This window comes from Zeus faber, assembly GCF_960531495.2.
Source record: "Zeus faber genome assembly, chromosome: 22".
NCBI lineage: Eukaryota > Metazoa > Chordata > Actinopteri > Zeiformes > Zeidae > Zeus > Zeus faber.
The window spans coordinates 14,785,225-14,800,697 of record NC_137209.1 but is presented as its reverse complement, the minus strand read 5'-3'; the positions used below and the strand labels follow the sequence as shown (position 1 = coordinate 14,800,697).

General features: G+C 48.9%; 1 protein-coding gene across 1 annotated transcript in view; it reads left to right on the top strand.

Annotated features, from left to right (window-relative positions):
- The first annotated feature begins 510 nt into the window (after positions 1-510).
- Positions 511-15,473, top strand: part of ablim2 (actin binding LIM protein family, member 2) — a 62,902-nt gene continuing 47,939 nt past the window's right edge. The window contains exons 1-2 of the mRNA XM_080023279.1: positions 511-692; positions 11,852-12,058. Coding sequence (XP_079879405.1) covers positions 677-692; positions 11,852-12,058 — 223 coding nt within the window. The 5' untranslated portion in view covers positions 511-676. The remainder of the gene's footprint in view (positions 693-11,851; positions 12,059-15,473) is intronic.

Below are 15,473 nucleotides of genomic sequence, written 5' to 3'. Positions count from 1 at the left end.
ACACCTCCCACACCCCCCTCTGTTTATTGGCCGGACCCGGAATCTTCGGTTAAATTTCGGCGCGGTCCGAATGGGCTTTTAAATGGCTCCTTGCTGGTTTTGACCACACACCCATTAAAAATTGACACGGTTTTTGAAGCAAGGAAAGCCGAGCAACGTGCTCTCTTCTGGTAAACTCAGAAGCTCCTTGTGTCAATGTCAGGTTGAAGAGAAATTGAAGTTAATTGATGCTGTTGATTGGGGAGGAAAAAAAAAAAAGAAAAGAATAAAAATAGCCCAAATTGGGGAATGAGGCGAGAGATTTTCCGAGATGCGGTGTCATCTTTATGTGTTCTGGACGCTTCTATTAAAAGAACAGAAAAGAGGATAGCTGCTATAGCTGAAGCATAATTTAGAGGCTGAGAGAGCGAGAGAGAGAGTTGGAGAAACAGAGGGACAAACAGATGCAGAGAAAGCGAGAGAGAGAGGGAGGGAGGGAGGGAGGGAGGGAGGGATAGAGAGTGAGTGAGAAGGACCTTCTGGGATCATATGACCTGCCGCTCATTCCGTGGATAGCGACCTGACCACGCGCTCCCGCGGCAGCACTCACTCACGCTGCCCAAACGAGGCGGAACAAGGCGGACAGATTTGGAGGATATATCGACCCCCGAGGGAAGACTTAAGAGACGGCGCGAAAATGCCAGAGGAAAAAGGTAAAAAAAAAAAAAGCCAAACAAAAACAAATGTGTGGAGTGTTTACTTGGTTAAGGATTTATTAAGCATGAAGTTCAGTTGTTTTAGTTGTTTAGGTTTTAGTTTTTCATTCTTGAATGACCACCTTAAGTGACACATATAGGTTTGCAGGCACACTCAGCCCCCTATTACACAACTGCAGTGTAAAGCCAACACCTTATCTATTTCCATCTTCTTAACTGGATGACTATAACCGAACAGACAAATAACAAAGCGCAGCAGCAGCAGCCGTTTGTAGCCAGAATACTAATGTGGCCTCAGTCGCGTTATTCTGTGCGCCTGCAACATCCCTGGGAACAGGGCTGTTGTTCTGGGTCCCCCAGTCATTTGGGCACCCTACCAAGGACAGGACGCCAGGGTGGCTGCCATGAGGGGAAAAAATAGCAGAGCAGTAGTGGATACTTAGATGTTTATAGGTGTGTGTGTGTGTGTGTGTGTGTGTGTGTGCACCCTCAGAGTGTGCAACCAAATGCCCCACCCTCCTTTTGAATATCCTAACCCACCTCCAAATAGAAGCCACAGTAGTTACCCCCCCCCCCCATAAACAGCCTATATAGCACCTTTTCTCTCATCCCCAGCCTTGTTAAAGTCAACACAGCGTTTATGGCTCAGTGTTTACAGGTCTAGTTGTGTCACGGTTTCTAAAATAAGGTAAAGTCGTCACTTTGCTTTGCGAGGAGCGGGGAGGGGCGTGCTCAGTGAGATCATGTTTTTATTTGTGTTTTAAGGTTTAATGGTATGGTGCACCTGGTTCCACGTGCTTGCAACTGGTCATATATTGGTGCCATATATATACACATACATACATACATACATTTACGCACACCAGTAGGAACAGTGTGACATGGGTGTGTAATGGCACTACATGGGTATTTTATGGGTGTGTAAATGGGACTACTGTGACAACCGACTACTGTTGTCACAGCAGTCCCAGTTAGTCCCAGTTATGGCCCTAAACACTACGGTTGACCAGCAGTCTGTCATCACAGGTGAGGAACAGGCTCAAGTTCTCAAAGAAGTTGGCATAGCCTTGCGTGTGGCTATTGTTAGCCTTCACACATGTCCCTTTTTGTCATTATGGGATACAGGGTGTGGTTAGTCACTTAACAAACATAATTATCATTTGAGGTGGATTATCTAGGTATGAATTGGCCCATCCGGCTGTAATGCCAGGCCAAAAATTTGTAACACGAAATCTAGGCAACCTTGAAGGCTGTGAAAGACGATGCTTGCCTCCGTCACCCATTAGTTCCTCTCAGCTGGAAATGTCATTTTGGGTGTGGGGGGAGGTGGAAATATTCCAGCATCATTATTGCAAAACCGTACGGCAAATCCCCTGGATGGGTGCAGTCTCTGCCTATCGCTGTTAAACCCGATATGCACACGCCGGCGTTTGTGCCCGAGTCCCAGCTCAAAAGAGCTGACTGGAGAGGCTTTTTCAAACATGAGTCACTGCGGATTAGGGAAAAACGCCCGGCACAACACCGGCGCCGCGCGCCGGATCAGGAAGCGCTCTGCAATCACAGAACTCATCGTGCGCACACGTGCGCGCTCCCCGGCCGTGTCAACACAGGGCTGCCGCGCCTTCCACGGTGGTGCTGAGCCGAGGCATTTTTCTGCTGCATCACGGCGCCACGTGATCCAGAGCTCTGCTGGAGGCCGGCTCTCCTCTCTCCCCCCTCTCCTTTTCTCCCCTCCTCTCTTTTTCCACCCCTCTCTTGTCTTCTCGCCTCTGTCCTCCTCCTCCTCCCTCCTCTCCTCCCGTCTTCTCTCTTCTCTCTCCTCCTCCGCCTTCTCCTCCGCTTGGCTCCTCCCTTCTCTCCATCTCCCCTGCCGCTCCCTTCTCTTCTCTCCCTCTCTCGTGTCCTTTCTTCTTTCCTCTCCTCTCTCCTCCTCCTTCTCTCTTCCTCTCGTCTCCTGTCCCTTTCTCCCCTCCTCCTCAACCCTATAATCTCCTTCTCTCCTCTCCTCTCCTCTCTCCTCCTCCTCTTCTCTCATATCCATCTCTCCTCCTTAACTTTCTCTTCTCCTCTCCTATCTTCTCTTCCTTTCTCTCCTTCCCTCCTCCCCTGCTTAACTCTCATCCCTCCTTCTCTCCTATCTTCTCTTTCCTCTCCTCCCTTCTCTCCTCTCTCCTCCTCTCTTCCCCTCTCCCTCTCTCCTCTCCTCCTTAACTCTCATCTCTCCTTCTCTCCTACCTCCTCTCTCCTCTCCTCTCTCCTCCTCTCTTCTCTCATATCCATCGCCCCTCCCTAACCTTCTCTTCTCTCCTATCTTCTCTTCCTTTCTCTCTTTCCTCTCCTCTCTTCTCTCCTTCTCTCCTACCATCTCCTCTCACCTCTCACCTCGCCTTTCCCCTTTTGTGTCCCATGCGCCTAATTTATCCCTCTTCGCTTATCTAATAATAATAATAATAAATAAAAAAACCCAACGGGCCCTTGATGGATCGCTATCTCCGTCGGCGTAAACAGCCGTTACAGCGTTAGGCGGGCAACGTGTGTGCGTGTGTGTGTGTGTGTGTGTGTGCGCTCAGAGTGAAGTAGCAGGCTGAGTGCACTCCAATAAGCCTTTTTTTTTTTTTTTTTATACGTGCGGCGTCGTTGACAAACTCGACTCTTTGCCGACTGGTGGAATGAGGGCAAACGGGAGCAGGATGGGATGGCGCCGCTCAGATCGTCGCATCCAATACCAGTTTGACTCGGGGGTGGAACAAAAAAAATAATAATTGAGTAACAAAAGACATTCCGCGGGACGCTGGTCGCAGAAACACGTGGGAATGTGTCTCCCCAGTCGTGTTTTGTCCTCTGTGAGCCAGTTTTTTGTTTTTTTGTTTTTTGTTTTTTCCACAGCGGGATCATACGTGTTCACAGAATCTTAGTGGTAACATGCACAGTTTTATATCACGTTGTTTTGTTTGGACGCTTGGAGGTAGTACCGCAGCATTTTTCGGTTAACGCCGGGGTTCTCTCATAACGATATGAAAGAACCCTTTTGAAACGTCCATCTGAAGGTCTCCAGTTTGATAAAGGTTCTAGACTCTAGATTCTGCTGGTGCGCCAGTGGAATCCACGTGCCCAAATTAAGCCCAAATGTCGTTCTTGTAAGTTCTTAGTTTACAATCCTTTTAACCGTCATCGAAAAAACACATACAGTGATAATAACCTGTTAGTTACTGGCCTGAAGGGCTCTGGCAAATGTTGCCCGTTGACAACCCCTGGTTTTAACCGCTGAGTGAAAAGCGTTATGTCTACTTCTTATTTGAATACTTTTTGTAATGCAGTACAATCAATATTGCTTTCCCTCGAGCGGGGAACATTTCTAGGCCCTCCTAGGCGTGGGCGGTCATTCCATAGGGCGTAGTTAGGCAATTGTCTGGGGCCTCGCGCCCAAGGGGGCTTCGTAAATGAGTGTGGATTTTTATTTTTCATAGAATATGTCGTCCCCATTTTCACTCGCTCCAGCGATCAGCGCCGCGCGTCGCTCACACCCGATGAGTAGAATTAGGGGGAAAAAAAGTACAATTAGAGAAGGACGTGCAGAGCGGACACGGACGCAGTGGGCGGAGAAGAGACACCTGTGTCTCCAGTCACGAGTGTCTACTCAGTGGTGTTGAAAAGTTTGTCTCTTTTCAGTGAGCCATCCCAAGCATTTCTTTCAACTATGAAATTGTTTAAAATATTTTATTTATTTATCCCACTGCAAAAAAACCCCCGTCACTTATGATGATTTAATGTGACCGGACTCAGTTAACATCGTCTCAAACAAATTACACAATTACAATGAAAGCAAAGCATTTAATGAAGAAAATCCTATCAAAATGATTAAATGTTATATTCCCAACATTTAGCTTTGTTCACCGGAAAGATCCAGGCTACCTCGAAATAGCTATTGTTTACGAGCCAAGATTGCATTAAGCGAGGTCATAGGCGTAGATTTCGGGGGGAACGCAGGGGATACGTCCCACTCAATATTTAGAGCACTAATCCCTGAACTGAACCCCATAAACATAGTTTCGGGTTTTCTTTAAGTAAGTGAAGACATTGCACAATAAATTGATGCAGAAAAGGCAGAACTTGGTGCATACAAATTCAGCAAAATGCAGGGACTGAAGCGTTTGATGCTTAAAATTTCCCCGGGGAGGACCTCCAGACCACCCTCTTAATGTGTCAGTGCCCCCGGCCCCCACGTTAAAAGGTAACCTACGCCCCCGAGCGAGGTGGAGAAGGGGGGCCCCGGCAAAACCTATTTGAGGTTTTGCCGGGGGCCTTGGAATCGCTAAGTCCACCCCTGCTCCGCGGCTCACGTCTTGTGTTTTCGTTTCTCTCGCTGACACTGTATATAACGGCGCCCTTTCTCGTTTGCAAAGGGCACCGATCTGAGTGACCTGATCTGAGGCCGCACGGTGTCAGTTCGTGGTGAGATCAGAGGATGGAGCTATAGCGGGTGACCCCTCCAACCTTAACCCTGCCCCCGGCCCCCAGCCCCGCCCTGCCTTCGGGTGAAAGGTCTGGCGCTGCTCGGGCCGGGTTGCAGGCGTGACAGCACCGGTGAATGTTCCTCTAATTTTACAGTAAATATATGTTGTGGTAGATGATAAATATATGATTTTTACCATCTTTTTTTTCCAACTCAGCCTGAGTTGTCCCAGAATTCCATTTGAAACTGCAACGTTTTTGGCCGCGTTCACCGTCGTCTTCACGCTTACTTTTCTCGAAGGTTCGCCATCTTCCGATCCGTGAGTTTTTCAAATTATTCGTACAAGAATTCTGAACCCGCCAACAACAACCGATACGGCATGTAGAGGAGCACATGCATAACGCAAATACAGTGAATGTTTTTAAAAACAAGTGCCAGTTGAAAAAAGTATCGCATTTTTTAACAAAACCATTTTTTGGATTAGTGGGAGCTGTAATTCCTCTGCTTTGGTGGTGTATCCCCCCCCCCCCCCCCCCCCCGCTCTGTTCCTCTTCCTTCCATCTGTTTGTCTAAGCAGTGTCCAAATGTACAATGCAAGAGGGTCCCAAGTTTTGTATAAAATGAAATGACTGTATCTTCATGTACATGTAAGACCAAGGGCCAATCCCAATTCCCCCACCGGGCCCTACCACCACGCCCTACCACTGGGCCCTACCACTGGGCCCTACCACTGGGCCCTACCACTGGGCCCTACCACTGTGCCCTACCCCTCTGTTTTGCACACTCTGGCGTAGGGTAGGTTGTCGCCGTTCCGTTGGGGGTCGAGGGGTCGTGGTTATCTAGCCCTGCAAATGGCCCTCGAAGCGGAACCTTTTCACATGCAGACTCCAAACGCAGCGATAGAAGAAAATTCCCAGAATGCTCTGCAACCTTAAGTTGTGGCAACGGAACATGGTTACCGGTGCAGGGGAAATAATCTTCGGAAAAAATCATGCAAAAAATGTTAAATCCGTTGGAATATCTAAGTTGAATGTAGATTCAAAGGAATAAAGTAATCGAATCATAAGAAAAATCGCTATTCACGATTGAACTTTGTGTAAACAACAATTTGTAAGCGACAGGACAGTTATTTCCACGTCCCGCGTATGAAGCCTGGAAAATACGGAGCACGATAATTACAGGCCGCGCCACTGGTAACACCACATCGGGCGCCGGCGTCGTGTAAACTTCTGTCCAGGATGGAATGCCTAGAGCCTCGTCCCTGGCGTGTGAGGCATGTGCTGTCGGTGGCTACCGGTGACGGAACAAGCGGTGTGTCCCATTTCCTAGGTAAAGATTTCAACCACTGCCCCTTGTAACTCCAATCTGGAGGGCCACGACCCAGTCGAGGGCACTCCAAAACAGGGGGTAGGGCCGAGGGGTGGGGGTTGGGATTGGCCCTAATATACATCCAGCCCCATACGTGGACTGCTGATCATTTATCCATACGTTCGCTTCAGCCAATCAGGATGGAGCAGCATGGCTATATAACTCCCCGGTGCCTGCTGATCGTCCCCTCAATTCAATCCAACAAGACTGATAGGGGTCCAGCGGGGAATGTTGGGAGCTCAACTCTCTCTTAACCCATGCGTACGTTCCAAGGACTCTTCTTTGTAAAGACCACACGCGCCGCCTTGAAATCAGCCCCCACAAGGTCGACGGTTTCGCCCGCCAATAGGTGCCCCGGAGGCCGTAACCCGAGCGTCCCCGCTCCCCCTCGCCCGCTCTCGGCGCAGCGTTGCATATGGTTCACGGCCGGAATGTCGTAGGGGGCCTCTGTGCATCTGAGTTGCGGGAGCTCTATTTTTAGGGGAGGGTTGCTGGAGAGAACGGCTTCCGAAAGGGCATTTGTGACACGGATGCCCTTATATACCAGCGCGCTGCCAGCGTACAGCCTACGTATAGAGTAGGCCCGCGCGTATGTGCATTTGTGTTTTAATAGGGAGATGAGAGAAGAGTGTACGAATGAATATGTTTTTGAAGCCTACCACGGGATGCCAGGTGCCAGATGTGGTGACTTGGCTTGTTGCCCGTTCAGCTTGACCTTTTAGGAAAAGGACATTAGCCGCGGCTGTCCGCCGGAGATCAGACAACATAAAGGCTGAGTGATGGTGCAGACAACTGGTGTTCTCCCGGGGCAAAAATTCTCCCTTCCTTCTTCACGGCGATTCGATCAAGGCAATAGAATCGCGTTGCGTTTGATGCCAATGGCAATGAACTGGATCGCGCTCTATTTTATCTAGTTTCGGTTGGGGCGAGGGCTGTTCTGTTGATCCGCCGAACTCGGCCCCGCCCCCTTTTCACCCCCTCGAAATGGTCATTTTATGCATCGTGAGGGGGCCATGTTGCCGTAGCCGATGTCTATGTGGGAAATCAGCTCGACCTGTTTAACGTGGAAAAGCATTCGCCGCCGGCTTGTTATTTTGTGATTTTCATACTTGAAAAAGTCAACACCGTGCGGGAACCAAAGTCAACACCTCCCTATCCGTGAGGTCCCGAGGTTGCCAAGTATGTGTCTGTAGCCCCGCCCGGTTCGGCTATTTGTTGATCAAACAGGAAGCAGGGACATAGGATCCCGCCAGCAGGTGCGAGTCGGCAGCGATGCATGCTGGTCTGGCTTGTAAACGCCCTTTCACCAGCGATCCATTCCATCTACCTCCCAGCCACGCGCTCTCTCTCTCTCTCTCTCTCTCTCCCTCTCCCTCTCCCCCTATGTCTCTCCCCCTCTGTCACTCCCTCTCCCTCTCTCTCACTCTCTCTCCTCTCCTTTTTTTTTTTGCTCTTATTCCCTCTTGCGTCTGATTTTTCTCGCCTTCTATCTCTTTTTATCTCTCTCTCTCTCTCTCTCATCTTTTTACCTCCGCTCTCCCCTCCGTGTCATGCGGTCGCCATCGCTCCGGCCCCGTTGGGCTTTACGAGGCTGCGAGACGTTCTCCTCCTGAATCTCCCGTCCTCTCTTTCTCTCTATCTCTCTCTCTCTCTCTCTCTCTTCCTCTCCCTCTCTCTCTCTCTCTCTTCCTCTCCCTCTCTCTATCTCCCTCTCTCTATCTCTCTCCCTCTCTCTATCTCCCTCTCTCTCCCTCTCTCTCTATCTCCCTCTCTATCTCTCTCTCTCTCTATCTCCCTCTCCCTCCCTCTCTCCCTCTCTCTCTTTCTCTCTCTCTCTCTCTTATCTTTTTACCTCCGCTCTCCCCTCCCCGTCATGCGGCCGCCATCGCTCCGGCCCCGTTGGGCTTCACGAGGTCGCGAGACGTTCTCCTCCTGAATTCCCGTCTTTATCGCCCCGGCCTGGCCCCCTGCGCGCCCACGACGGGCGGCTGACGCTTCGGTCACGTCCTCCCCCCCGACAGGCACGGATCTTTTCGGCTGGTCCCCAGTCACATGTCTCCGTTTGGTTTTGGCGCTCGGCGTCCTTTTGTTCGGGGGGGGTGTGGATGCGGATCGCCATCCCGGATCTCATCTGACGTTTTTACTTCTCTTTCGAAACGTAGACTCAAAACATCCATTAAAAATACAAGCTGGTCGGCGCCGTCAAATTGGACACGATTGTGGTGTAAAACAAAAAACAAACCTATGAAAAGCAGATGTCAATAGACGGTTAGGGTTAAGACAACACATACGCACGCACGCACACACACACACACGCACATATGCACATATACACACACACACACACACACACACACACACACACACACAATTTCCTGCTCCATAAAAGTGGAAGCAGCTTTTATTACTCGTAGTGTATGAGAGGTTGTTCTTAGGCATGCCAAGGAATGTATTATTCCTGTTGGAGTGATCATGCCTAGTAGTAAGTAGCATGATGTCCGCCAACAACTAATACACACACACACACACACACACACACACACACACACACACACACACACACACACACACAGACATATATTTCAAAAAAATGAAGCAGAACGCTTGAAGTAAAGTTTCTAATATGCTTTCATCTAATTCAGCACAGAGTGAGGGCTAATTACAAAGAGACCAAAATGAATGCACAAGTGATAACGCGATGAGAGAAAGGAGAGGGAGGGAGAGGGAGAGTAGGAAAGTAGGGAAACAAAGTAGGGCAGGTGAACTGAACAGGTGAGGTGAACTGATGGCTGGTGGCTGTTCAGTTCACCTCAGAAAACACTGGAGAGGGAGAGGGAGAGCGAGAGTGCTCCTCCACTGCAGACTGTTTTTTTATAAGGTTCCTTTATTTTCAGTAAGTCATGTCACAGCAGCAGAAACTTGATTACGAAGGAACCAAAAAACAACAAAAATAGAGACAAAACACAGGAAAATCACAGGTCAGTAATGAATAGTATGAGTATAAACATCTTCAGAGATAACTAGGTAGGCAGGGGTCTGTTGATGTCTTCACCAGGTTTGAGACAGCTGTTCACTATAAGGACTGCTCCCTTTGGAGCCCAGACTTCCTCCTTTGTATGAGAGAGAGAGAGAGAGAGAGAGAGAGAGGTATTGCTTGTAGTTCTGACCAACTCCCCTTTGTTCCGACCCCCAATTCAGTGTGTCCACTAGAAACGCTGCTGTTGATGGCTTGGGCCTAGCTTTGAAAACTATTTTTATTCTTTTTTATGTTATTATTATTTATATTTTGATCTCTGGCTTGGAATTCTGTAGGAATACACCTTTGAGTATTGAGATAGATACATTATTCATTGCTGAAATTGCCTTATCACAGCAGCTCACGTTTAAATTTGGCAATAATAATAAAGTAATAACAATAAAAATACGAAAAAGAAAACGTCAATATGCAACAAATTAAAGAATTAACATTTGGATTTACTGTATTTATCCCAACGTACATTGCAATTTGCATCGGCAATATAAACAATAAAAATAACCTTAAAAAATAAACTGAACCAAAAAAATAAATTGGCCTTAATATATTGGTATTTATATTGACTTCAAGTCTAAAGCAGTAAACCTCTATTGATTTATTATGGGAGCTCAGTCTTATAATAAACAAAGTATTTCAAATTTAATTGCATCAGAAGGTCGACTCTCTAAGGCCACCATTATAATTGCCACGGCTTGGCCAAGGTAGCAATGTTCTTAAAAGAAGAGAGCACGGTTTCTAACCAATGAAAGTACGAGTCGTCTCCCCCCGCGGTGAGTCACCTTTCAGTCCCTTGGACCCTTTTAAATATTTGGAATGTGAAAACAGTCTTCGGGGAAAGCCGACGCCGAAGCTCTGCATAGTTGCGGTGACGGTGTCGCAAGCCGTCCACCGCGGTCCGAACTAGTCATATTCCATGTTTGAATATGAAACTTTCAGGGAAGATGGGGGGAAGGGGTCTTATCGGGGGTGGGTACTCCAGTCGCTAATGTCCGCGTAGGAACAAACACCGCAATTACCGGCAACGGCAGAGGCCACAATCACGGTGAAACTGGTCGGACCACAGGAGAGACCGGGTCATAATCCCCCCTTTGTAGCACCCTCGCCGGCGTAGTTGGGATGGAGCGGGCGGGGCGTCGGAAGAAAGAAAAAGAAAGAAAAAAAAAAAAAACGGGTTTGTGTTTTCCCCCATCCCGTCACCCCGGCGATCCGGGGCGGTGACGCCAGCGCTCTCCTTCTGCTTTGTTTTTCACCGCGGATGCTGACATCATTTCCCTTGGCGAGTGTCATTCTCCTCTTCTCTGAGAAAGGGAGGGGAGAGAACGCAGCGCTTCAGGACGGCGCTTGGCCGAGTTCTTCGGGTAAATCTGGAGGGCTTTGATACGATGGACAGAAATATCACAACAGAGTTGGCCGAATGCCTCAATGTCGATTATATCATGTTGTTTTGAGGATAACTGGGTACTTTTATTCAATATGTCATCTAAATACATACAAGGTGGGGGATATATACTAAGGAATAACATCTAAATATTGGATGATATGGATCTGCATGGTTAATGGAGGCCACACAAAGGCAGGGGAGCGGCATTCGTTGTAGGAATATTTTAAATTTAATCCATACCACGATATTAGCATAACCCCAAATCCCAGGCGATATCTCGGCTCATGGAACAATATTGACATCATAGTATATTGATATACCATTCATCTCTAGTTAGAAACCAATTCAGTCAAGATGGTGTGTGTGTGTGTGTGTGTGTGTGTGTGTGTGTGTGTGTGTGTGTGTGTGTGTGTGTGTGTGTGTGTGTGTGTGTGTGTGTGTGTGTGTGTGTGTGTGTGTGTGTGTGTGTGTGTGTGTGTGTGTGCGCGCACGCGCTTTCATTTGACATTCACGCACAACAACCGTTTGAGAAACAGTCGTTGGTAATGCCGACCTTAAGGCCAAGTCGGCATCGGCATCCATGCGAACGGTCTGCGAAGTTCCGAAGAAAGGCGTTCGCTTGCTGTAATGCAGCCTTGAAGACAACACTTAACTATATCACGATGACCCAAATCTATTGTGGTTATAAAAAGACTCAGATCGCAATAGCGATATGATCTTAAATATGTCGCAAAGAGAGAGAGAGAGAGAGGGAGAGAACCGGAGAACCACAAGGGGAACGTGTGGAACCACCCACTAAATGCCGTGATTCTTAGTTCGGTGATGTAAGGTGACACTTGTGAACTGTATGTCTGTATGTACTGTGATCTAATCATATGTCTCTCTCTCTCTCTCCCCTCTCCACACACACACACACACAGTATTCCATCAGCAGGCTGTCCACAGCCCCCTGGAGAGGCAGAAGCAGGGGGGAAGTGGGGGTGAGGTTGGAGGAGGAGGAGGAGGAGGAGGAGGCGGAAGAGGGAAAGGAGGCCCCATCCCCTGCCAGAACTGCGGCAAGCCCTGCAAGGGGGAGGTGCTCCGCGTCCAGAACCGACACTTCCACATCAAGTGCTTCGTCTGTAAAGGTGAGGGCCTGCCGAACCCCACCCCAGACCCCCGACCCCACCCTCACCTCACCCCGGCTTTTAGAAAAGGATTGTAAATGAACAGAGAGGATTTACTTTGTATTACTCTGCACGTAAGGTATTCATGTTTTCCTACGAGGGGTCATTGACTTTTTAAGGCGGAAGAAAAACTGTGATGTCCAGTATATTGTGGTATTTAGGTCTCATAGGGTGATATTTAGGTCTGATGTGGGAAAGGTTTAGGAAGAGCTTTGCGTAAAGCCAAGCGGTGATGAGGGAACACCGCCCGTCCATCCCATCCATCCATTTCCTTGCCGCTTATCCCCGTTCTGGCCCCAGACGTCCTTCCTCGTTCCAAGGCGTTCCCCTGCCAGCCAGGAGATATAATCCCTCCGGCGCTCTTGGGTCTTTAGGGTGGTCTCCTTCCCGTGCCTGGTACGTCTCCCAGGGGAGGTGTCCTTATCTGATTCCCCGACCGCCCCAACGGACTCCCCCCTTTTTCATGGAGTGGTTCCGCTCTCCGGATGGCCGAGCTCCTCGCTGCATCTCGCAGCGCCCAGCCCAGCGCCCACTCTGCAGAGGGGACCCCATTTCGACCGCCTGCATCCGGGACCTCGATCTTTCGGTCGCTATCCAAAGCCCGTGAACCACAGGTGGGGGTTGGAGCGAAGATTGCCCCACTGCACTCACGGGTGAATGCAACCCTCAACTCCTCCGCTGGGGTCGGACAGCGAACGCTCATGGAGGAAACGCCAGTGTCTAACACGTGTCATCCGTGGCTACCTTGCGGGTGGGATTTATTGGCAAATATATGGAGCAACCAAGTCCACAGAAGGATTATTTTGAACTGCGGTGTCCCTAAGTCCCAAGTTCCTATGCGAGGGAATGCGTCTGTAGGCGGGGGGCGGGCAGTCAGTGTGTGTGTGGATGTCAGATGTTTGGAGCTCTGTGTGTGTGTGTGTGTGTGTGTGTGTGTGTGTGTGTGTGTGTGTGTGTGTGTGTGTGTGTGTGTGTGTGTGTGTGTGTGTGTGTGTGTGTGTGTGTGTGTGTGTGTGTGTGTGTGTGTGTGTGTGTGTGTGTGTGTGTCCATGTCTGAATTCCACTCCCAGCCCCACCCCGTCTCCCCCGGTCTCTCAACACAAGCTGCTAGCTGTTGTTGTTATCAACACGGGCTGCCGTCACTAGGCTACCGGCGGGGTCGCTACGGAGTTGGCCTCCCCCCCTCCCCCGAGTGTATCAGGGTTTATTCTTACATCTGCAATCCAGCGACACACTCCCCGGCTGCAACCCCTCTGCACCCCCCATCCAACACACACACACACACACACACACTCAGAGACACACGCCTCCTTTCTCAACGCAGGCGAACATGGGATGAATGAAAGGGGGAATTAAATGAAATGATTGAAAAATATTAGGAATACAGGTTTGGGCTAAGAGTGGATGATCTTCTCCAGGTTTTAACGTTCATCCCCATCCCCCGCCCCTTCCCCGGGCCTTTTTTCAGTCTTTTGTCGGAGTCCCTTCCTGTGCTTTCCGCGGAGCGGATACTGTAAGGTTGAACTTAATGAGGAAGGAGCGGGGCTTACATGCCTGGGGTCTTCCGTGTGGCGTCGCTCGGCGGTTCATGTCATGCATATTCAGGGGATGTTGGAATTCTGCAATGAAGGGATTACCAGAGGTCTCCATGAAAGAGAAAGAGACTAGACTTGTTTTTCAGGGGGGTTCATGACCAGGAGGCATCCTGTGGAATTTTTTGTATTTTTGGTGGGGGGCGGGTGTAGTTATCTTAAAGCCGCCTACAGCCGAAATGGGACATACAGTAGTATTGACAATCGCCCCGTCCATAATTCCTGAGTCAGGTGTTCAGTTGCGGAAAAAGCCCCGATCCAGAGCTTTAACAGCCCTTCATGAATAGAAATGTTCACATACAGTACATTAATAATCATGCTCTAATTGGCCATCGTATCCCCAAGCGATCGTTTGGGTGGGGAGTGCGGTTTAGCCGGGTTTTTTTTTTTTTTTTAATAGTCAAATTAGTTTTTTGGGAAATGTCCTAGGATCCGTTTCCCCACCCTCATTTTACCTTGCGATGCATCCCTCCATCTAGAAAGACTTCTCACCATCTCACCCGGCAGCGTCTCCTGGAGTAAACCTGCTGCCACGTTAGTATCCCAGTTTAAGTACGGCCGTGTCTACTTTTTTGTTGATATTTTGAGGCAATTTTTCTGTGGACTGAATATCTTCCCTGTGAGACGGTTGTCTTGGTTTATAGAGCAGAAGTATTATATCTATAGCCACGCAAGACCTTTGCCAGCTGCGCAACACCGAACTATAAAGGAAGGAATCTCTATATTCATGTATGTATGAGGCTTGGGCGATCGTGCAAAATTCCAGTCGCCAATGGGGGGTTCAAGCGCGCATAGAACGTAATGTAATGCGGCAAATGCGGTCTCCCCATTTCAGAGGTGCATGCTGTATTATTTACAAGTGAAAGTTTACACAAAAAACATCCAGTTTTTACTCAATTAAGTCCCATGGCAACGGAAAGCAACGGGGAGACGTGCGTCCGGACGGTGGGGTACGCACAGGGTTTTTTTGGAACAGTGCGGAGTTAGGACTTGGACGGTTCCTCAACTCAGTTGTATTTTAAAATGTTGCTTCGTACATGTAGGAGACAAACTAAAATAAACAGATCTAAAATAATAAAGACAGGCACTTTCAGGCCTGCTTTAGAAACAAAGAAACCTCCGCTTTAACTCTCTGAGTTAGCTTTACGTTTTTCATTTTCAAGTCTTTCTCTATGAGATTATATTATATATTGCTAAATTATTATCACAAAATTTGCATGTAGTGCGGCAGGTACGTGCGGGGGTGCCCGTCTTATCAGGCGTGCTTTTTAAGATTATTTTAAATGAATGGGTGTCGAGGAAGTGGAATGTCTGGGAAAGATATATTCCTGAGGAACACCCCATGAACCTCGCACCTCGGTGCACCTGTGATGTGCGCACAGCGGCTCCGCTGTGCTGCTTCGTTTGCCCAGATCGGCAAAATGCCTAGAACCAGAGCTGGGGGTCCATGTGCCTTTTTTTTTTTTTTTTTTTAAGCACCTGCCCCCAAAAGTCTCTGTACGGGACTGTAGAGGGAAAGTGAGACCCCATCACCAGTGGTTACTGGACAGCTCTGAGCGGAGCGGGGGAGAGCCTCCGCCCCCCTCTCTCCCTTCATCTCCCTCTCTCTCTCTCCTCTCCAGTTTCAGAACACAGTAAACTGCACTAACACCACTTCAATTCTCTCATTTTCCCTGGCGCATAAAAAAACAAAACAAAACCTTTGTCGTCCACGTCAATCATGATCGATGGAGTCGATCGCTGATGACGGAGTCGATCGCTGATGACGGAGTCGATCGCTGATG